The 23,563-nt window shown below is 55.9% G+C and overlaps 1 protein-coding gene across 1 annotated transcript; it reads left to right on the top strand.

Annotated features, from left to right (window-relative positions):
* The first annotated feature begins 6,630 nt into the window (after positions 1-6,630).
* Positions 6,631-10,326, top strand: GPR132 (G protein-coupled receptor 132). The gene is made up of 2 exons (XM_008574276.1): positions 6,631-6,721; positions 9,215-10,326. The coding sequence occupies exons 1-2, from the start codon at positions 6,631-6,633 to the stop codon at positions 10,324-10,326; spliced, it is 1,203 nt and encodes a 400-aa protein (XP_008572498.1).
* Positions 10,327-23,563: the final 13,237 nt, after the last annotated feature.

The raw sequence follows: 23,563 nt of genomic DNA, 5'->3' as shown, positions 1-23,563 counted from the left end.
CCTCTGGGCGAAGGTGGGGCCTGGATCTGGGTGTTGTCAGAGAAGCAGGTCTGCAGCCATTTCCTGCCACCCCTGTCCCAGGCAAGTGATGAGGTCACACTCAGCCTGGGTTGGCCAACCCCAAGCTCAGCTTTGCTTTGTGGTTAGGGGAGTTCTAGAGAGAGCACACTTGGACCCCTGCTACTTCCTGAAACCTCCCAGCTGGGCCTGCAGAGAGGAGCTGGAGGCGGGCCACGCGGGAGCTGGTAAGCCGCTGGGTGCTGCGTGCTGGGGAGTGGGACAGCGGGTGTCTGAAAGCAAAGGGGATTTGTTGGTGGAAACGTGGGGGCTTGGCTGAGGGCCAAGCCTGGAGTCCTTCCCCAAGAGAGAACCCTGGGGCTCCAGGGCCCACAAATGTGGCAGGGCAGGCCACATTTGGGGGGATCGTACATTTTGTGCCCCCCCCCCGAGGCTTTCTTCTGGAAAGGCCTCGCTGCTGGCTGCTGGTCCAGTTGGCTGGAGAGTCAGGGGCTGGACGCCATCCCTGGGACCTCTCCTGGCCCGTTTGCTCCTGAGGACCTCGGGGACTTCCTAGGGGCTGTGTGGTTGGGGCGGTGGGGCATGAAAGGCCTGGCTCCTTCCCTCCAGGGGCGGCCCAGGCGGAGAGACACATGTGGACACTAGGAGGGGCAGGCAGGACAGCAGTGGTTCTGGGGGTGGTGAGGTCCTGGGACCAAGCAGCTCGCAGGCCTCTGAGGCTGGGTGTCCGGGTCCCTGGCACTGTGGCCAGGTGCATGAAGCCGGGCTGGACCTGCTCGCAAGGGGCAGGGACTGACTGCTGAGGACCGCAGAGTCCGGCTGAGCAGTTCTTTCAGGCATCTCTCTGCCCAGGACAGGGCAAGATGATGTTTTAGGGGACAGACAGAGGTGGGAGGGCAGGGACATGTCGCAGTGGATACAATAGGATGAGATAGATAAGGTGCGGTAAGATAAGGCGGCATGAGATAAGAACTGAGAAAGGCGCGCAGAGATGGGAGAGGTCAAACTCACCAGTAATCAAAGAAATGCAGATGCCTTTTTAAAAATGTACGTTTTCGGGCCGGCCCATGGCTCACTCGGGAGAGTGCGGTGCTGATAACACCAAGGCCCCGGGTTCGGATCCCATATAGGGATGGCCGGTTCGCTCACTGGGAGAGCGCGGTGCTGACAACACCAAGCCAAGGGTTGAGATCCCCTTACCGGTCATCTTTTAAAAAAAATAAAAAGTAAAAATGTACGTTTTCAAAGTCTATCAAATTGGGAAAAGAGGAAAGGCTGATCTCCCCTGTTGCTGGAAGGGTGTGGTGACCCAGGGTCCTGGGATCCTTGTCGATAACGTGCTGTTGGGGCTGGTAACTCAGCAGTCCCCTCCCTGTGGTTTATCCCAAACACAAAACAGAAATGAGGCCAAGATTTGCGCAGGAGGTGGGAGAGAACCACTGGAAATAACCCGCCGCCGGCGGTGGAGAAAGGGCTGCAGAAGCTGCGGGAAACCCACAGGACAGGCCTCTGCAGCCTGAGGAGCCGCGCTGCCAGCAAACGTGGGTGGGAGGGGCTGCCCCTTGGAAGTGCCAACTGGGACAGGTGGGGAGGACAGTGTGAGTGACAGGGACACGGGGGCTTCTGCTCTGCACTTTCCTGTCTGTTCGAAAAGTTCCATAATAAAAAGTTAAATGACGTATTTTAGAAGACTGGACGGTGGACCAGCCAGCCATCAAAATACATACATACATAAGTAAACGACAGACGGACAGGGAGCCGCTACGGGACACAGTGCTCCAGGAATGGGAGCGCTTCTCTGACCTAGAGAGTAGGTTAATTTAAGTAGCATATACGGAAAATGAGGGGCAATGCAGGGTAGGTGGGCATGCTAAGGGTGGAGCGACAGCTCCTGGGGATGGCAGGCTGGGGACAGAAGGAAGAGAGTGCAGAGGACGAGGGGGGCTGAGGAAGGCGTGTGAAGACCGAGCTGGACAGAAACACGGTCACTGAGCCTGGGGTCTGGGAGATGAGGGGCTGATCGTGCCCCAATGGGAGGTAGAGGCACAGGGCAGTACCCAGGCCCAGCGGGGCGGAGGATGTGGCTGGAGCTGGGGAGAAGGTGGCAGAGGGCAGCAGGCTGACCTGGGCCGCCCACCCTGTGGCCTTGTGCCCAGAGTCATCCAGTGACCTCACCATGTCCACCATGCTGCCCCAAATCCAATTGTGCAATGATGGGGTCTCAGCCTGTCCTAGCTGCCCAGAACACAGACCAAAGAAGCAGACCCCCGTGTTGGCGGGGGATTGTGGGCTGTCCCTTCCCCAAGTCTCAAGGAGGCTGGAGTATCCACTGCTGAGTCAGGGCTGGGGTCTGCGCCAGGACCCTTCCCACAAGGGTCAGTCACTCCCACCTATCCCAGAGCCAAGACAGAGTCCCCACCTGGGCCAGGATGGCAGGGGTGAAGAGAGGACATCTGCCCGCGCATCTTCGGTTGAGCCACCACTTCCTCTGCTTTTGCAGAAGTGGCTGCAGCGCTGGCGCCCGTGTGCCTGCTCCTGGGCTGCTGGGTGGCCTCAGGGAGGAGCGGGCAGCGTGGCCCCAGCCCTCTCGGGTCTGGCTTTCCAGTTGGCGTGAAGGTGGCAGGCTGTCCCTGAGCCCCTTCCCAGGCATCGCGGATGGACCCAGGACCTCTTGCCCGAGAGTCTGATGGTGCGGGCCTCTGGTTGGTGGGTTGCGAGGTGCTGGGCCTGCTTAGCGTTCATGACTGGAGCCAGGAGGGTAGCGCTCCGTGCTGCAAGTGGAGGCAGAGCAGAGGGCGGCAGAGCTGGCCGCGGGCTCCCGGGGCTGGGCAGCAGAGGGCAGGAAATCGGGCCATGGGGGAGGCTGGTGGGGCCGCAGCCCCCTGGGACACCCTCACCTGCTGGACACACGCCCTCCTCAGCTGGGCTCACTGCTCCCTCACCTCCCGAGCCCCCTCTGTTTTGGGGGCAGCCCGAGAGCCCTGCATCTCTGCCAGATAACGCTGGTGCCACACGGGCTGGCGGAGTGACAGCAGAGAGGGCAGAGTCCTGCCCGCAGGTGCCACAGCAGGGGCAGACTCAGCCACAGCACACGAAGCTCAGAACGGGAGGGTCTCGAAGACCCCTCACAGTGTCCACCAGCTGGACTCCCAGGGGGCTGACCTAAGACCCAGGGAGGGAGGGGCAGGGGCAGGATGGGAGACCCCAGGACGCTTCCAGGCCCACACCGCCGGCCCGTACCCTGGAGGTGGCTTTTCTTGATTCTTTGTAGACACAACATATTCTCAAGGTCTTTCTTTACATGTCAGTGAACTTCCTGTAGTTTCAGAGTTTCAGGTAAACATCTTGGCTTCCTGTTATTTCCAGTTTTCAGAAATACACTTGAGCAGGAAAGCTGGGATGCTTGTCCACTAGTTTGGGTCTGTGGGTTCTGCCTTGCTCGGGAGTGGCTTCTGGAGAGTTCCGACTGCTGCTCCCAGGAGACCCTCTGCACCGCGGGCTTCCATGAGGGTCGGGCCTGGCAGCGGACAGGCAGGATGGATCATCGCATGTTTTAAGTTCCGACTGCTGCTCCCAGGAGACCCTCTGCACCGCGGGCTTCCATGAGGGTCGGGCCTGGCAGCGGACAGGCAGGATGGGAGCCTGCAAGGTGACCCTGCTAGTCCCAGCCTTTGCCCCTCCTCTGCAGGCCTCTCAGAGCATGGTGGCACCCGGGCCTCCACCACCCCGTGGGCTTCTCAGGGCTGTGGCTGAGGGTGGCTTAGAGGGCTCGCTTCTCCCAGACCCGCTCTGACTGGCCAGGATGGAGCCTGGTTTCGGGGCACCTCAGGTTAGGGAAAGAAGCGGTGAGATGAGGCCCTCGATGCTGTGACTGCTGTGCCTTCCAGGCCTGCCCACTCTGGGCACAGACGCCTCGTCCTGGGGGTCCTCCTTGAGGGTCCTTGTCCCTTTCACGTTGGGGGACGTGCTGTGATACAGCCTCAGGTCACATGCACTTCACACTTCGGGTCATTACTTCACCAGGAATAATTCCTAGGAGGGGTGTTACAGGGTCAAAAGTTGTTAAGCACGTTTAAGGTTTCTGGACACATACTGCAAAAAGTTTTCCCGGTTCACAGCTCCCTCGGTGAAGTCTGAGGTCCACGCTTCCTCACACTCTCGACAGCGCTGAGTTAAAGTCCTTTATTTTTACCAACCTGATAGGCCAGAAAAACAAAAAGACTGTTTTTTGGACGTCACGTTCACCTTTCTGTGGTTATAAGTGAAGTTGAGCATTTTTCAGATTTTTAGAAGCTGCTTTTATTTCTTCTGTGAAAGCTCATTGGCTTTCTTTTTCCTCTCTCCCCACCCTTGCCCTCGCTTTATTAAGGTATAATTGACACATAAAAATTATACATATTTATGGTATACAACATGGTGTCTTGTGTTTTTTTGTTTTGCTTTTTATTTTAATTTTTTGGTGGCTGACTGGTACAGGGATCGAACCCCGGACCTTGGTGTTATTAGTGCCATGCTCCAGCCAGCTGAGCTGACCGGCTAGCCCCATGACATGATGTTTTGATACTGTTGGCTTTGACAATTTTTCTATTAGGTTGTCTTTTGTTGATTTGTAGGGGTTCTTTACATATTAAGGATCTGCTGTTGTGTCCCACAGGTTAAATACAAGACTTGGCACATAATAAATGCTCACTAACCATTTTGTCAAATAAATTAATTTGTGATTTAATCTGATTTCCCTAAAACAATTTCGACTTTTTCTTTCTCCAGGTCATTTTAAACTCTTAGAGCACACTTCCCAACAGGACTGACAAGACGCATGGCGTGTACTAGAAAGCTTATTTGAGAGCCAGCCTGAGACTGGAGCCCGCAAACATGCCAGGTGAGACCCTCCTTAGGCTTTGAACATCGTGGGAATTTTTCTATCATGCACATTGTCTGGTAATTCAAAAATTAACACACAAAAATAGATTCTCAGAATAAAAACTAACTCAGAGACAATAATTCCAGAGGTGCTCCATCAAGAAACTGGGAGCACCATTTCATAATTCTGCTGAAAAGTGCTGGAAGAAGCCAGGACTGGGAGGGCAGAGTCTGTGGCTCTCGGGTGCCTATTTCCTGTGACAGTGACCCAGAGCTGAGCCACGGAGCTGTCCCAGGCATCCCATGGGAGCCCCCCACACCTTTCCTGGTGACTGTCACCTCCCTCTCCTTCTGGGCTCCTCTGCCCCAGGAGGTCACCCACTGGGGGAGGGAGATGGAGTGGGGATGGGTCATCACCAGGTGGGACACAGTGGTGGGACTTGGTGTCCAAAGGCTGTGTGAGGGCCCGAGCAGGAGGTGTGGGTGGGCAGGGTGTGGGGGCAGCTGTAGGAAGTAGGGAGGGGACCAGAGCTGCTTGTGGAGGCTGAGGGCTGGGGGCCCCTCGGACCACCGCTGGGCCTTGCTGGTGCCTGCATCTGGGTTTTGGATCCCTACATGCTCTGCCCCCTGGGTGTGTGACCATCATTGACGTATTGCAGGATGGGGGGTCAGCACTGGGATGGAGACAAGGCAGTGCTGGGGGCTCCCAACCTGCCTGCTCGCCACAGCCCAGTCTCTCGTAGGAAGAAGTGGCAGGTGGATCTGAGGCATCTCCTCATACCCCATGCCCCAGCATCCCATCTGCGGGGGGATGACAGCACACACCCCAGCATCTCCAGTGCTGGCAGGAGGTGGGCAAGGGGACCGGGGAAAGGGAGTGGCACGACCCCCTCACACCTTTTAGGATGGATTGCCAGTGAAACAGAAAACAGCAGTGCTGGCAAAGACGTGCAGAAACCGGGAGTGTGGTGGGCGGTGGGTGGACACACAGCGATGCAGCCGCTGCCGCATATGGAATGGTGGTCCTCAGAGCCACACACAGGGTTACCTGTGGCCCAGCCATCCCACCTGCGGGCACATGCTGACGACATTGAGAGCAGGATCTAGAAGAGATATTTGCACACCCATGTTCATAGCAGCATTGTCCACATCAGCTGCACGTGGAAACAAGCTGATGTCCATCAGTGGGTGAAGGGAGAAGCAAAAGGTGGGACCAGCCACATTCTGGAAGACTATTTACAATGGAATGTCACAGTGAAATATTCTGCCTTAAAAAGGAAGGGAATCCGGGCTGGCCCGTGGCTCACTTGGGAGAGCGTGGTGCTGACAACACCAAGGCCATGGGTTAAGATCCCCTTACCGGTCATCTTTTTTAAAAAAAGGTTAGAATGGGAAATTTTTTTGTTATGTCTATTTTACCAAAATTTAAAAAACGGGAAACTACAGGTGTTGGCAGGACAGGGCGCAGGTGGCTACTGGTGGGACGATGTGCCCCATCACTCCAGGACAAGCTATCGGATCCTTCATGATGCACCTTTAGCTAAGAAAACAAGCGCCTTTCTCAGTTGCCATCCTGCCTGGTGACCGTGGGCACTGGTAGCTGAGATCCCAGGGACGCTGCACAGATGGCTGGAACATACAAGGCAATGTCACCATTTGGGACACGTGGAGTTTTCCTTGCTGGTTGGTCGTTCATGTGGAGAGGTCAGGAGGTCACCAGACATCAGCCTGTGGCCTAGGAGACAAGACTGGATGCCGCCCCCAGGCCCTCGGGCCCCCGAGCCCCTGCTGAAGATCAGGGCTACAGCCAGAGAAGGCATCACAAAGCTCTGTCTGAACTCAGGTCTGTCCCAGCCTCCTGCTGACCTGGAGAGAGGCTATCCAGGCTCTGGCCATTTATAGTGAAAGAAATCACAGAACCACGAGTGTAGCCAGACCAGAGACGCCAGAAACAGGAGCCTGCACAGTGACGCATGGCTCTGGGGGGCATGTGTGGGCCGGCTAGAGCAGGGTTGCTTAGAACGTGGGCAGGATTGGGTGGGGCTGGGGAGGGAGAGAGGGGCTCAGTGGCTCCAGAGTGCGGTTCAGGCAATGGGTGGCAGGTTACTGTCCCAATGTGGGGTCACATGAGGGACAGGCTGGGTGGGAAGGAGAGGGGCTCTGAGAGTGAAAGCCACCTGGCTTCCCTCCCTGGTATTGGGTGTTGGGTCATTCCACCCAGAGGACACCTTGACTGTGCCCAGATATGTTGCCAGTGACTGAACTCTGGATGCATCCCCCACAGTGTTAGTGTCTTCTTAGAGAGCTAGGAGGTCACCCCTCACAGCACTGTGTTCTTGAGACTCACCACACACCTGTGTCCCACCTGCCCCTGGAAACCCCAGGTGAGGGCCAAGGTTTGGGCCATGCACGGTCACACCAGCCTCTAATGTCTGGGACTGCACAGGCCTAGGGGACTGGAGTCTGTCTTGGGCACTCAGTGGCTTTACTGGCTTCCTTGAGCAGGAACAAGTAGGTGTCTGAGCTGAGTCCTCTGTGACAGGTGGGCACCCGAGCATGGAGGAGCTCCCAGCGTTCAGGCTGGGGCTCTTCAAGGGACACTCAATGAGGACCTGCGCTTTGGTGAGCGGCCCTACCAGGACCCCCTTTCTGGTGCTGTGCAGCCTGCATGGGCTCCCACTACAAACCACCTAAAAGCTCTGGGTCAAATGGGTCAAATGTCTGACGAGTGTTGCAAATACTTGGCTGAGCTCGCAAGGGGTAGGAAATCCCGAGAACCCAAAACCAAGCAGCATGTGGAGAATGGATGTGAGACAGCACCAGGAGGGGTTGGGGCCCCCCAGGCACAGTGTGCTGGGGCAGGGAGGGGTGCACCCCTGGGGCGATGCAATGAGTCTCACCCCTCCCTGGTACTCCAGAGTCCTGGAATGTTCTATTTGCCTTGGACTTCATATGACATCATACAGCAGTGATCATGCTGGGTTTATTGAATTGCAATGAGAATCAACACAGGAATATTCACAGACCTAAGATGTTGCTAAGTTTGTTTTGTATTTATGTCCTGATTTATTGCTGTTTATTCTAATTGGCCAGGACAGAATGTAAGCCGTGGGAGTCTCATGGAATGAGGGAGGGTTTGAATGGGGACATCTGCATCCAGAACCCCAAAGGGCAGCCCTGCAGTGAGGGGTGGACAAAAACTCAGCTGAGCAAACCTGAGGACTCTCACCTGCTAGCTGCCAGGAGAATAATACTTCTCCCTGCCTTTTCTAGCTTTTAGGGGCTGCCTGCATTCCTTGGCTTGTGGTGCCTTCCTCTGTCTTCACAGCCACCGACTGCTGGTCAAGTGGCTCTTGCTTGCATCAGTCTGATCTCTTCTTTCTGCCTTTTCCACATTTATGGACTACATTGGGCCCACCGAGATAATCCCGGGTTTTATGGTTAGGTAATTAGCAATCAATTCCATCTGCAACCTTAATTCCCATTGCCATGTAGCCCAGCATATTCACAAATTCCAGAGATTATGATTCCGACATCTGCCTAGACAGAGAGAAAGAGCATCATGACATAATGACAAAGGGTCAATTCATCAAGAAAACAGAACCATGTTTAACTCCTATGCACCAGCTAATAAGGGCTCCAAGTATATAAAGCAAACTTTGACAGACGTACAAGGAGAAGTGGACAAATCACCATCACGACAGGAGCTGTTAGTCATCTTTCCTGGTAATTAATGGTTCTAGTAGGCAAAGAAGTGGTCGGACTATAGACTAGGAAGAGACGGCGCCCACACTGGTGGGTGGGGGTGGTGCTGGGAAAGGGTGGTGGTAGCACCTGACTCTGAATGCTGTTGAGAACGTGCGTAGAAGAGCACTAGCGTGGCCATCAGAGAATGAACACTTTCCACACACACACACGCCACATGTTTGTAAACCAACCTCAACAGGTTGAAAAGACTCAGTGCTGCCCTGTCTGTGTTCTCCGTCCATGATGCCATCATGTTGGAGGTCCATGATCTAAGGGTCACTTTAAAAAATCCATGTGGAAACTTTTTTTTTTTGTCCTTTTTGAGACCGGCCACACTGCGCTCAGCCAGTGAGTGCTGTGAGTGCACTGGTCATCCCTATATAGGATCCGAACCCGCGGCGGGAGCACTGCTGCGCTCCCAGCACTGCACTCTCCCGAGTGCGCCACGGGCTCGGCCCGGAAACTTTTGAAACACCTGGTGCATCTGGTCTGAAGTTACCACGAAACTTCTTATCCTTTCTTAGCACTGTAAAGTCTCTTTTGGGTGGTCTCCAGGGACCCTGTCCTCACACTTGTCTCTGTCCCACAGGAAATGCCACCCGTATCCCGCAGGCTTCCTCAGGCTTCTCCTCCGAGATCTGCAACGTGTCCTTCGAGGAGAGCAGAGTGATCCTGGTGGTGGTGTACAGTGCAGTGTGCGCACTGGGCCTGCCTGCCAACTGCCTGACCGCGTGGCTGACGCTGCTGCAGGTGCTGCAGGGCAACGTGCTGGCCGTCTACCTGTTCTGCCTGGCCCTCTGTGAGCTGCTCTATATCAGCACGCTGCCACTCTGGCTCATCTACATCCAGAATCAGCACCACTGGATGCTGGGCCTGTGGGCCTGCAAGGTGACCGCCTACATCTTTTTCTGCAACATCTACATCAGCATCCTCTTCCTGTGCTGTGTCTCCTGCGACCGCTTCATGGCGATCGTGTACGCCCTGGAGAGCCGAGGCCACCGCCACCAGAAGGCTGCCATCTTCATCTCTGTGGGCATCTTTATCCTTGTCGGGCTTATTCACTACCCGGTGTTTGAAATGGAAGACAGGGAAACCTGCTTCGAGACACTGCCTATGGATGAGAGGATCGCCGGGTACCACTACGCCCGGTTCGCCATCGGGTTTGCCATCCCTCTATCCATCATCGCGTTCACCAACCACCGGATCTTCAGGAGCATCAAGGTGAGTGGGGGCTTGACTGCCGCCCAGAAGGCCAAGGTGAAGCACCTGGTCATCGCGGTGGTCGTCATCTTCCTGGTCTGCTTTGCCCCATACCACCTGGTGCTCCTCATCAAAGCCGTCGCCTTTTCCTACTACAGAGGAGACAGGGAAGCCGTGTGTGCCTTCGAAGCCAGGCTGTACACAGTCTCTGTGGTGTTTCTGTGCCTGTCCACAGTGAACAGTGTGGCCGATCCCATCATCTATGTGCTGGCCACGGACCATTCTCGGCAAGAAGTGTCCAAAATCCACAAGGAGTGGAAGAAGCGGTCCACAAAGACAGACGTCACCAAGCTCACGTGTTCAAAGGACTCAATGGAGATGCGGTTGCCTCCGGCGCTCACAAATGACTTCACATTCCCCAGGCCTGTCCATCCCCCGGGGTCACAACTGGGCATGCAGGGCTCACCCTGCACCTCCAGGAGGCTGATGGAGTTCTGCTGAGCCCACTGTGCTGCAGGGGGGGACGGCGGGTGTGGGAGTCCACGGGTCAGCAATGTGGCTCCCCTGCCCCACAGAGCCCACCAGCCACAGCATCGTGGCGTGGCTGTGAGGCCCCCTCTGGAAGACACACTACTGATGTGTCGTTCCTGTAGCCACTCCCTCCATGAGCCTCTGCCCCTCAGGAGTCGCAGGCTCCCAGGCTTTCCCACATGGAAGGTGGCAGCGTGGCAAGGTTGTGTGTGATGCTGGGAGCCTAGAGAGCGTATGGCAGGCAGGAGGACCTCTTCATGGCAGCCTGTTCTGGCTGGCTCCCTTGGCTGTCAGCAAACAGCCCAGCCCTTGGCAGAGGCACTGGGTAGCTGCCCATTGGCATCCACAGTGCTTTTCTGCAAGTGTTGCCTGGATGGCTGTGACAGTACACCCCGGGGCCTCTGAGCTTCCGCCTCAAAAAGTGGATGCGGGGGCCGGCCCGGTGGCGCACTGCGCTAGTGCGCCACTTGGGAAGCGTGGCGGCGCTCCCGCCGAGGGTTCGGATCCCACGTACAGACCAGTTCCCGCTCACTGGCTGAGCGAGGCGCGGGGGCAACACCGAGGGTTGCGATCCCGTTGCCGGTCCCGGTCCGGTACGGGGGCGACACTGAGGGTTGCGAACCGTTGCCGGACATGGAAAAAGACAAAAAAAAAAAAAAAAAAGTGGATGCGAACCAAGCCAAGGGTCACCTGGCACCATCGCACTGTCTGCTCACTGAGGGACAGCCCAAGACCCACAAGGGGGCAGAAGCCCAGCCCTGGGGGCCCTTGTCTGGGGTTGCCTCTGCTGAGCAGACACATAGCATGGCGCCCAGCAGGGCAGCCCATGTGTCCTTCATAGGGACCCCAGAATGTTTGTGTCAGGAATGCTAGTAGGCTGGAAGTGCTGGTGGACAACCCCGGAAGGGTGTGTCACCTGCCCCAGAGGGAAGGGGATGCTTGGCTTCATCATCAGGGGAGAATCCAACCTAGGGCTGGGAGAAGACAGATGACTTCCCTCGATGCCCCTGCCCCTCACCAAGGCTGAATGCAGAAGTGGCTCTGCCTCTGATGAGCCCCGTCTAGGCCAGGTCACATCACTGCCTCAGTATCCCCATCTGTAAAGTGGGGCCAATAACACCTACCTCACTGGGTCACTATCGGGGGCTGACCCTCCTCTCCTCCCCCAGCAATGCCTTTGCCTTGGGCACCTTCACACACACTCGGAGCACAGGGCTGAGCAGACCCCACCACCTGGACAGCAGGGCCAGCCACCCCGAGCCACATTTCAGGTGTCTGTTTCCAGGGAAGCTGTGCAGGGCCACTGCGCTAAATCATGTTCTCATTTCTGTAGGACAGCTGTCTACTGTCGCTGTTCACTGCAAGAGACGTCAGGGAAGTACATTTAGAAAATATGTCTAGAAATAAAAACACAAATACTCATCTAATCCTAGCTTCCTTCTTCAAAGAAACAGTGCAATTTACCTTTACAGGCGAACATCTTTCCTCCTGGGGTCTTTTGGGGGGCCAAGCCCACGAGAGTAAGGTGTGCCCTAGGCTCACAGGGATGGCCGTGTCCAGGGACTGGAAGAGTGATGGTTGGGGTTCTGGGAACCTCTGGGACACTCAGGGCTGGGGTGAAAGCAGGGATCATGTGACATTCAACGGTGTATTAATTTTCTGTGGCAGCTGTAACGAATCACCATGAGCTGGGTGGCTTAAAGCAACAAAAATTTACTCTCTCAGATCCGGAGGCCGGAAGTCCAGGGTCAAGGTGTGGGCAGGACCACACTCCCTGCGAGGCCTTGCACCTGCAGCTTCTGGTGGCTCCAGACATCCCTAGGCTTGTGGCTTCCTGGCTGCAGCCTCTGCCTCTGTCTTCACACAGCCTGTGTCTTCTCCTTTTCTGTCTCAAGGCCACATGCTGGGCTCCAGTGGCTGGGTTTGTGGTCCCCTGTGCCCCACCCAGCTGGAAGCCTGCTTCAGGCTCACCGGGCTGCCCTCGGCCCAGGCAGGCAGTCCCAGCTGGCAGGTCCTGGGTCTCTCTACCCTTGAGCCTGAGAAGCAGCCTGTGGCAAAGGAGCCCTGGGACCAGCGTCTTGCGTCAGGAGAGGGACGGTGGCTGGGACTGGCGTTCACTGGGCACACCCGACCGAGCCGTGTGCCAGGGGCTCCGTGGACCACACCCTCGGGCCTCGTGGTCCTGATGCAGCGTCCCAGGCCCCGGGGGAAAACAAGGCGGGGCGGGGCTACAGCGCGGTGGGCGGGGCCAGAGCGGGGCCTGCAAGGAAAGGGGCCCCTGGCGCGTCCACCGACCGCAGGAGAACCCCGTCCCCACTCTGCGTTCCGGAATGGGGGTCCCTCGCCCTCGCTGCCACCTCGACGGGCCCCCTGCACCCGGGCCCCAGGGTCGGCCCCACCCAGGCCGGTCGCGCGCCCTCCGACGGCGCCTCCACCGTCGGGTCGCCGGGCTCCTCTCCCGCCATCAGCGCGCGCGCGCTCGGCCCCGCATCGCCCCTGGCCCAGCACCCCCGAAAACCTGGGTGTCGCCTGGACAGCGCCTCCGGTGGGTGACGGGGAGGCCCAGTCGCCCCTTCCGTGGGGTGGGGTCGTCTCCTTCCCGTCATGGCGCGGGGACTGAGAAGGCGCACGGCTGCTGGCGGGGATGGGGGTACATGGAGGGAGCTTCAGCAGCGCTGGTTTTATTTAAAACAAAATAAGAAGCACCTATTCTTTTGAACCACTGAAAAAGCAAAAAGATTCCAGGCAGCGTAGGCGCCCTGGTGGGAGACACAGCGGGCAGGAACCAGACAGCGCGGCGGAGGGGTCTGCGGCCACCACTGCCCAGGGGACCGGTGCTCTTCACCTGGCCGGCCGTGGGGTGCGAGGGGCACAGGGCCCGGGGCAGGGCTGGGGCCAGCGCTGTCCCTGACCTGCCTGTCCACCGGGGTCGGTCTTGCAGCCCCGTCCTCCTAGCTCCTCTCACAGGACTGTCCGGGTCGCGGGTGTGTGTGCTGGACTGAGGTCCTCACCCCAGCAGAGGAGTTTCCCAACTGCTTCGGGGCCACCCTTCATGCGGGGGCTGGGAATCTCCCACTCAGGTGATATTTTTTAAATTTCACTTTTTCGTTTTGTGCTGCCACAGAGCAACAAGTCAACAGCCCTTTTCTGTCTGTGTTGGGTTCCATTAAGTGCCACCCTGGGCCACCGTCTCACCTCGAGGGGTGAGGGGAGAGCAGGTCTCGGGGCTTGAGGCCCTGCAGAGCCTCTGGGTCAGGTGAGGGGCTGCAAGGATGTGCTGGATTACAGCAGCAGAAAAAGTCACCAGGCAGGGAGGCGGGGACACAGAGGCTGTGCTGAGGCCTGGAGGGGACACCTCCCACGGGGGCCTCATAGGGTATCTGGGAGTAATGGTGTGGGGGCCACATGCAATTAGAAAATGGATGGATATTCGGTGGGGGTGGGGGGTCAGGACAGTTACCTCTGGGTATGAGAAGCTCTGACCAGAGAGCTTGGGTTTCTGCAACTTAGAGACAAATCCACGGCCCACAGCACGAAGGATGGGACCCCCCCTGAGTGGAAGAGCAGCTACAGGGACCTTCCCCAGGGCCAGGCCCAGACGGCGGAGGGCCAGAGTCCTGCCACGGGGCAGCTCCATGCTGCACACGGGGGCAACTGGGGAGTGAGGCCCAGCCCTGCCCTTGAGAGCAGTGGGTGGCGGGCACCAGGCAGAATCCCTGCAGGAAGGGGGCAGCTGGGGAGGTGGTGGGCAAGGGCTGGCCCGTCTTGGCATCAGTCCCTGCCTCCCTGGCCACATTTCTCCTCCCTGACGGTTAGTGACGGTCATAATATGATTTTATCGTCAGTCACTGACCACAAGCCTTACACCTGGCCTCTGACTGTTGCTTATGGAAATTTCTCAGGTTAGCACAGGGGCTAACCAGTGCTGAGAGTGGGCCAGACAGCCGGCTGGGGACAGGCACCCACGCACTCCCTCACACAACCATGGTCTCACTCATGCACCCACTCACTCACTCACTCACTCACCCACTCACTCACTCACTCACTCACCCACTCACTCACTCAGTCACCCACTCATTCACTCACTCACTCACTCAGTCACCCACTCATTCACTAACTCACTCACTTATTCACTCATTCACTCACTCACCCACTCAGTCACTCACCCACTCATTCATTCACTCACTCACCCACTCACTCACTCACTCATTCACTCACTCACTCACTCACTCACTCACTCACTCACTCACTCATTCATTCACTCACTCGCCCACTCATTCATTCACTCGCTCACTCACCCACTCACCCACTCACTCACCCACTCACTCACCCACTCTTTCACTCACTCACCCACTATTTCACTCACCCACTCATTCACCCACTCATTCACTCACACACTCATTCACTCACTCACCCACTCACTCACTCGCCCACCCACTCACTCACTCACTCGCCCACCCACTCACTCACTCACTCGCCCACCCACTCACTCACTCACCCACCCACTCACTCACTCACTCGCCCACTCATTCACTCACTCATTCACTCACTCACTCACTCACTAATTCACTCACCCACTCATTCACTCACTCAGTCACCTACTCACCCACTCATTCACCCACTCACTCACTCACCCACTCACTCATCCACTCAGTCACTCACCCACTTATTCACTCACTCACTCACTCATTCACTCGCTCATTCACTCACTGACTCATTCACTCACTCACTCATTCACTCACTCACACACTCACTCACTGACCCACTCATTCACCCACTAATTCACTCACTCACTCACTCATTCACTCACTAACCCACACATTCACTCACTCACTCATTCACTCACACACTCATTCATTCACTCACCCACTCACTCACTCACTAACCCACTCACTCACTCACTCACTCACTCACTCACCCACTCACTCACTCACTCACTCACTCACCCACTCATTCACTCACACACTCATTCACTCCATCATTCACTCACTCACTCACTCCCCCAGTCATTCACTCACTCAGTCATTCACCATTTCACTCATTCACTCACCCACTCACTCACTCACCCACTCACTCACTCACCCAGTCATTCAGTCACTCACCCACATAGCCACTCACTCACTCACTCACTCACTCCTTCACTCACTCACTTACCCACTCACACACTAACTCACTCACTCACCCACTCACTCACTCACCCACTCATTCACTCACTCATTCACTCACTCACTCAGTCACCTACTCACCCACTCACTCACCTACTCACTCACCCACTCACTCACTCACTCACTCACCCACTCTTTTCACTCATTCACTCACTCACTCACCCTCTCATCTACTCACTCACTCACTTATTCACTCATCCACTCACTCACCCACTCACTCACTCACCCACTCACTCACTCACCCCCTCACTCATCCACTCAGTCACTCACTCACTCATTCACTCACCCACTCACTCACCCTCTCATCTACTCACTCACCCACTCATTCACTCACTCACCCACTCATTCACTCACTCACCCACTCATTCACTCACTCATTCACTCACTCACTAATTCACTCACCCACTCATTCACTCATTCACTCACTCACCCACTCACTCACTCACTCACTCACCCACTCACTCACTCACTCACTCACCCACTCACTCACTCACTCACTCACCCACTCACTCACTCACTCACTCACCCACTCACTCACTCACTCACTCACCCACTCACTCACTCACTCACTCACCCACTCACTCACTCACTCACTCACCCACTCACTCACTCACTCACTCACCCACTCACTCACTCACTCACTCACCCACTCACTCACTCACTCACTCACCCACTCACTCACTCACTCACTCACCCACTCACTCACTCACTCACTCACCCACTCACTCACTCACTCACTCACCCACTCACTCACTCACTCACTCACCCACTCACTCACTCACTCACTCACCCACTCACTCACTCACTCACTCACCCACTCACTCACTCACTCACTCACCCACTCACTCACTCACTCACTCACCCACTCACTCACTCACTCACTCACCCACTCACTCACTCATTCACTCACTCACTCACTCACTCATTCAGTCACTCACTCACTAACTCACTCATTCAGTCACCCACTCATTCACTCACTCATTCACCCACTCATTCACTCACTCACTCACTCACTCATTCAGTCACTCACTCACTAACTCACTCATTCAGTCACTCATTCACTCACTCACTCATTCACCCACTCATTCACTCACTCACTCACTCACTCATTCAGTCACTCACTCACTAACTCACTCATTCAGTCACTCATTCACTCACTCACTCATTCACCCACTCATTCACTCACTCATTCACTCACTCATTCACCCACTCATTCACCCACTCATTCACTCACTCATTCACCCACTCATTCACTCACTCACTCATTCACTCCCTCCCTCCCTCCCTCACTCACTCACTCAGTCACTCCCTCCCTCTTTCCTCCATCCTCTCCACAAAGTGCTCCGTGCAGCACCCTGAGGTATTGAGGGAGTCAGGCCACAGTGAATTCCATCCTCCCATGCTGAGATCCATGCAGGGAGATAGGGGCCTAGGAGGGGAGCCCCAAGAACCTTATGGGGCCACCCTGCCACTCTCTTACACTCTCTCCCCAACTGCCTCCTGGGGGAGGGACACCCCTGCTGTCTGTTCACTGCTCTATCTTCAGTTCCTGAGGAGGGCCGGGGCCTGAGTTGGCCTCCTGGTGATTGTTCTCTGAGTAACCACGTGAGGCACAGAGGACCAAACACCTGCTTCCCACATTCAGTGCATGCTTAAGGCAAGTGCCATGCCAGCTAGTGGTGACACCCACCCAGTCTCTCCCAGACATTTTCAACACTCACATAAGCCCAAGTCTTTAAGAGTTATGAACCAGCCTGGTGGACCATTCAGCCATATCCTTCCAGCCCCCTGCCTTGACAAACACACCTTCACGTCAGGGGTAGGGCCCCTCCTTGGGCCATCCTCACACCGCCTGCCATTGGGAGGGGCTGCGGACCCAAAGGTGCACACACCAGGTAGACCCCTTGAAGGGACAGCCCTAGGAGAGACGGCACGGGCCTGGGAAGTGGGCTCAGAACAGTTTTGTTGGGAATTCTGAGATCCTATTGCCTGGAGTTGGTCTAGGGGTTGGTCCAAAGCCTCCTGATCTGTGGGAGGGATGTGGCAGGGACCCCGGCCATGCGGGACCGGCACAGCGTGTAAGGGGGTACTGCATACACCAGGACACTCTTGAGTGATGAACGCGTGAATGGAGAAGACACACACTGATAGGTTCACTCAGTCCCATCGTGGGGAAACAGACCCACGCTACACCGGTGCTACTATGAGATCATGTAAAAATCCCCCAGAACTTCTAAGGCACAGCTCACTTTGGACAGGTTATTATTTCACCCCTCTGGGCCTCAGTTTCTTCATCCATAATTTTGGAATGGTGACAGTGACTTTCCTATAGGGCTGTTTGGGGCATTAACTGAGGTAGTGTATGTCCCACGCTTAAGGTATGCCTGACACAGAGCAGGTGCTCGAAAATAAGGTTGGGTCTTCATTTTAGCTTCCCCATTGGTTTCCACCCCCAGCGGAGGATCCTGTGCGGAGCTCATTTATGGAAAGGCCCATCGGTTACCAGCAATGGCCCTAGAGGGCGCTCGGTAGTGGCTCTTGAATGGGACCTGCTGGATTTAGCTGTCCTGAGAGTCCCGGATCCTGGGGCCACCAGGGGGCAGCACTGCCCAAGATGGGAGCTTGTGGGCAGCCAGGCTCCGGGCGGGGTCCCACTGGAGGCACAGAGCGGGAACCCATCCATGGGCCGGAGCTGCGCCCAGTGGCCACCGCCTCTGACCCCACTTTCCGCCTCTGACCCCACTTTCCTTCTCTGAGGCCCACACAGGCTGTACACTCTTGCACATCCTTCTAGACCTTTCCTAAACATTGAGTGGCTTACATGGGTGCCCGTGGAAAATATATGGTATTGTTTGTGTGTATGCTTTTACCCAACTTTTTATTTTGAAACAATTTCCAGTTTGCACAAAAGTGACAAGCAGTACAAAGAGACCCTGGATATTCCCTTCACAGATTCCTCAATTCTTTTTTTTTTTTTTTTTTTTTTAAAAGATGACCGGTAAGGGGATCTTAACCCTTGACTTGGTGTTGTCAGCACCACGCTCACCCAGTGAGCTAACCGGCCATCCCTATATGGGATCCGAACCCATGGCCTTGGCATTATCAGAACCACACTCACCCGAGTGAGCCACGGGCCGGCCCTAAAACCCATTTTTAAATAACTATTTCAAAATCTGCACTAGCATAAAACATTTCTGCCAGCTTACTTGGGAAACTTTAGGAAAAAGATGCCTATTGAGTATATCTATTTGTCTTCATAGCATTCATAGTCAGCACCACGCCCACCCAGTGAGCAACCGGCCATCCCTATATGGGATCCGAACCTGTGGCCTTGGTGTTATCAGCACCGCACTCTCCCGAGTGAGCCACAGGCCGGCCCAGATTCCTCAATTCTTAACATTTTACTCTTAACACTGCAGGCAGTATTTTGGAAGCAAACAGACTTTCCCATGTAATCACTGTCAACCTTAAAAATTGGGAAACTGGGCTGGCTGGTTTGCTCAGCTGGTCAGAGCATGATGCTGCAAACACCAAGACCCAGGGTTCGATCCCTGTACCAGTGAGCTGCCAAAAACAAAATAAAAAATCAGGAAACTAGCACTGATCCAATGTCCCCGTCTAATCCGCAGAGCCCTGCCAATCTCGCCAGTGTCTCGATGAAATCCTTCGTTGATCTTTGTAGAGTGCCCCTCACTCTAGCTTTGTCTGTTTCCTGCGATTTCTGCATTTCCACAGGAACCCCCCGGAAGTAAGGCTTCCTAAGGGAGGCCCACGGTGCCATCCTGGCCATCGCCAGTGACGGTAACTCTTCTCACAGGGTAAGACAGTGTCTGCCAAGATTCCCCACTGCAGAGTTAGTTAGTAGGCATTTTGCATTCATTAATTAGTAAGTAATTATTAAATAGGTTCTGGAGAGAGAATTTGAGGTCTCCTCTCTGAGGGAGAGCTTCCCTTTCTCTCTTATGCGTGTATGCATGCAAGCATGTGCGTGTGCATATTCTTATGGCTGTGTTTGTATCAATGTGAACTGGTGAGTTGCTGTTCACTCTTGGGACTGTGAGCTGTAACTTTAAGCTGGTTCCTGTGTCCTTTTGACACATCTCACCATTCCTCAAGCACTTCCTTACTTCCTGGCACAACATGATGTTAAATTTTCTCTGCCTTGGTCCTAGACTCAACCATTTCTCCAAGGAGCCCTGGTTCCTTTCAGTGGAGAATGGTGGTTAGAAACCAAGATTTGGGGCCGGCCCATGGCTCACTCAGGAGAGTGCGGTGCTGATAACACCAAGGCCCCGGGTTCGGATCCCATATAGGGATGGTCGGTTCGCTCACTGGCTGAGCGTGGTGCTGACAACACCAAGTCAAGGGTTAAGATCCCCTTACCGGTCATCTTTTAAAAAAAATAAATAAATATGTATGTATCTGTACATATGCATGTATATGTGTCTATTTCTGTATGTTTCTATCTATATTAAAGCTGTGATTTTGCACTGATATCTCCATTTTCAGTATAGCACCCGGAAGTTGGGCCAGCCTGCCCCTTCTTTGCAGCTCCCTTCTCCAGCAAGGAGAGGTCCTGGAGTTCTTCATCTGCAATGCGTTCACTTCCTCGCTCAACCCCCAGCCCCTCCAAGCGGGCTAAGAGCTGTTCCTCATGAAGGAGGAGGGAAGAGGGAAGGAGGGAGAAGGAAGAAAGGAAGGGTCTCGGTTCTACGCTGTTTGCAGGCTAACAGGTGAGCCTGCCTGTGTTAGGGACACAGGCAGAAGACACGAGACTCCTGGGTCTGAGACAAAGGACTTTGTTACAGCACAGCAGGCAGCCTGAGCTTCTTATTGCCCCCGTGCCCCCCAGGCCCATGTGCAGTGAAGAGCGGGCCAGGTGGAGGCTGTGCACACGGCTGAGGAACACTGAGTTTAGGAAACACCAATCCTTTAAAGGGACTGTTAGAAAACCTCCCCAATCTCCACCCAGAGGGAAATGCTACCTTTGTTATCCTGGACAGCAAACAAATTTGCCCTCTGCCTGGAGACACTCACTCTCTGTATTGTCCAGGGTGACCTGCTATATAATATCCCTGAAAAGACAATCCAAAGAAAAGCTGTCAGTGCCTCTCCTCAGAGGACAGGCAGAAACACAGGAGCCCTGTGGAGAACTGTCCCTCAGCTCCAAGCATATGTTTTTTTGCTTTTGTATGAGAATGGCATGCCCTATCTGTTTTACCACAATTTGCTTTTCTTAATCAATCATATGACTTAAGATCCTTGTACGGTGGGGGAAGGGAGGAGAAGGTGGGACAGGGCCAGCACCTTACCTCACCCAACGGCCCGGAGCTCAGAGCCAGGTCTTTCAGGCTTTTGAGTTCTTAGCACACTTACAGACATGTGAACAGGCTGCGGTGCAGCCTCAGGGAGGAGGGCAGCTGTACACAGTGGAGATGGGCCTTCGTTCCGCCTGCCCCTGGCCCGTGGATGCTACTGACTGAGCTCCATTCCAGATGCTGGGGACAGAGCAGGGAGCACTGGCCTGGCTGTGGAGACACGTGTGGCCTGAGTCCACACCCCAGTGCTGCCAGTTACTCTCTGTGACCTTGGACAAGTGACCCAACATCTCTGTGCCTCACTTTCCTCATCTGTAAAGTGGAGACAATAGCAGCACCCAGGTCACTGCTCTCTTAAGAAGGTAAAGTGAGACCACTAAATGACACGATGGTGGTCATCCCTGCTGCAAAGGGCTTGGTGGGCTGCGGACAGGGCTGGGCAGCCTCTCTGAGCAGGTGCTTTTGAGCGGGCAGCAAACCTGGCAGCTGGCTGAGGGGGGGAGCAGGAAAAAGGCCCGGGGCAAGGGCACTTGAGGTGCTCCAGGGTGGCAGGAATCTGGGGGAGTGGAGCCAGGTTTGGGCTGGGAAGCAGGGCACCGATGCTGGGGTTTACTCTGAGTGCTTGAGGTGGGGCTGTTGGGGGGTCCTGAGCAGAGGCCAGCATAGCTGCCTTGGGCTTAAGGGGCTCCCCGTGGCTGGCAGGTGGGCGTGGGTGGGCTCTCAGGAGCAGTTGCAACTGTCAAGACATGGCTCTGAGGTCCAGGTGAGCATCTGGATGCAGGAGCGGCAGCTGAGGTGGCCAGAAGTGTGCGACTCTGGATCTGCCTAAAGTGTGGACTGGGGACACTGGCTGGCAGATGGCGGGGGGGCAGGGATGAGCAAAACAGAGGCATCAAGAGGACCACAAGGCTTGGGATGAGCAAAACAGTGGCATCAAGAGGACCACAGGCTTGGGATGAGCACCGAGCATCACAAGGCAGACTGAGCTGCACCCGAGACTGGAAACTTTGGGTGGGGGCATGCGACCCGTCCAGAAGTGTTGAGTTTGCGTCATCAGTGAGATGTCCCAGTGGAGAAAGAGGCATTGCCACACGTGTGGAGAGCAGGTGGGAAAGGAGAGGTGGATTCGGGTGACACGGTGCCTACTCACAACTCCCAGTGGTTGTATTCATCTCCTATTACCACGCACTGACTTGTGCAAAACAGCACAGTTACCCAGCTCGCAGTCCTGCATGGCATGGCTGGGCTGCCTGCCCAGGCAGGAGTCAGGGTGACGCCGGCTGCATTCTCACCTGGAGCTCGGGGTCTCCTTCCAGGCTCACTCCTGTCATTGGCAGAATTTGGCTCCTTGTGGTTGTAGGACTGAGGTCCCGGCTTCCTTGTGGCTGTTGGTGGCTGCCGCTCCCTGGTTCTAGCAGTGCCCACATTCCTTCTCACGGGGTCTCCTCTGTTTCCCCACCTGCCACCAGCTGGAGAGAACGCTCCTCTTTTGAGGGCTTCTGTGACTAGGCCAGGCCCACCTGCAGTCTGGTGGTAAGCCCAGCGCTGCGGCAGGTCACGCACTACCTCACTACCTCGGCAGTGTCTGCGCGGGCTCCGGGGTGAGGGTGGGGATCTGGGAGGGGGATGTGCTCTTAGCATCCTGCCCACCGCCATGCTGCTTAGGGTACTGGCAGCTCTTTCACTCAGTGGCCTCATAGAGTCTTTGATGTTGGGATGATGGTGCTTAGTCCGCAGGACTGGGTGAGGGGTGCAGGGCCCTGGGGCACCCCAGCCTCTGGAGGGTGGAGAAGAGGAGGAACCAGCAAGAGGCACGAGAGGCGGGGTGGGGTGGGGACGGAGAGCGCGGGGGCAGTGAGCACTGGAGGAGCTGGAGGCCAAGACGCAGAGGCATGTGTGGCCCCGGCTGGCGGGAAGACTTGGGGTGTTTGCTGACAAAACCCCTTTCCAGTGACGTGGAGAAGTGGCATAGGTGGGCAGGGCTGCAGGGCGGTGGAGCGGCGGGGACAGCCAGGCCTGCTAGCGGGAGGGGACTCCACGTGGCTGACGGGATAATGACGGTGGCAGCGTGGAAGGAGACAGCTCGCAGCTACTCACGCTCCATGTAGGGAAACTCTCAATATCAAATCACACCCGCTGAGGCCCAACCGCCACTACTGGCCACTGGCACGCTGACCCTCCCAGGTCATGCTGGGGAGGCAGCTGCTCACCCTGCGGGCCGTCCCAGAGGGCCAGAGGTGCAGGGGTGTGGGGAGGGGCGGGGGTCTGTCCACACCAGCTGCCCACCCAGGTCTGGCAGTCTATTGCCTGTATGTAGCCCCAAGTTACCCTGGAGGAAGGGGCTGTCATGGGCATCTTTGGGGAACCAGGTCAATGACTTCCACCTGCTCTTGAAGTCTCAACCCACTGGAGGTGAGGGTCTCCCTGCTCAGCTGGGCTGGTGGCACCAAAGGCAGATGTGTATGCCTGGAGGGTCTGCGCTGTTCACCTGGACAGGGAACATGGACACTGGGAGGCTGAGAACAACGTGGCCCGTGGATAGAGACCTGTGCAGAGGAGCAGTGAGGGGCCAGGGCCTGAGAGCACGCCCCACAGCACAGGGGGAGTGCTGGGGTGCGGGAGGACAGGACAGGCCTGACTAGGCTTCCCGTCACTCGGGCGGCTTGCCCCCACAGACCTGGGGGAGTGGCTGGGCTTCTGATACAGCAGCCAGTCCAGTCTTTG

The sequence above is a fragment of the Galeopterus variegatus genome, unplaced genomic scaffold (genome assembly GCF_000696425.1).
Source record: "Galeopterus variegatus unplaced genomic scaffold, G_variegatus-3.0.2 Scaffold1026, whole genome shotgun sequence".
Taxonomy (NCBI): domain Eukaryota; kingdom Metazoa; phylum Chordata; class Mammalia; order Dermoptera; family Cynocephalidae; genus Galeopterus; species Galeopterus variegatus.
This window is presented reverse-complemented; position numbering and strand designations above follow the sequence as displayed.

What these genes read in the sequence shown, in the direction of transcription:
- GPR132 (XM_008574276.1), top strand. Translation starts at nt 6,631, where the DNA reads ATGCCGCCCCCAGGCCCTCGGGCCCCCGAGCCCCTGCTGAAGATCAGG. An exon ending in AAAGCTCTGTCTGAACTCAG is followed by an intron (nt 6,722 to 9,214) that starts GTCTGTCCCAGC and finishes TCTGTCCCACAG; the next exon opens with GAAATGCCACCCGTATCCCG.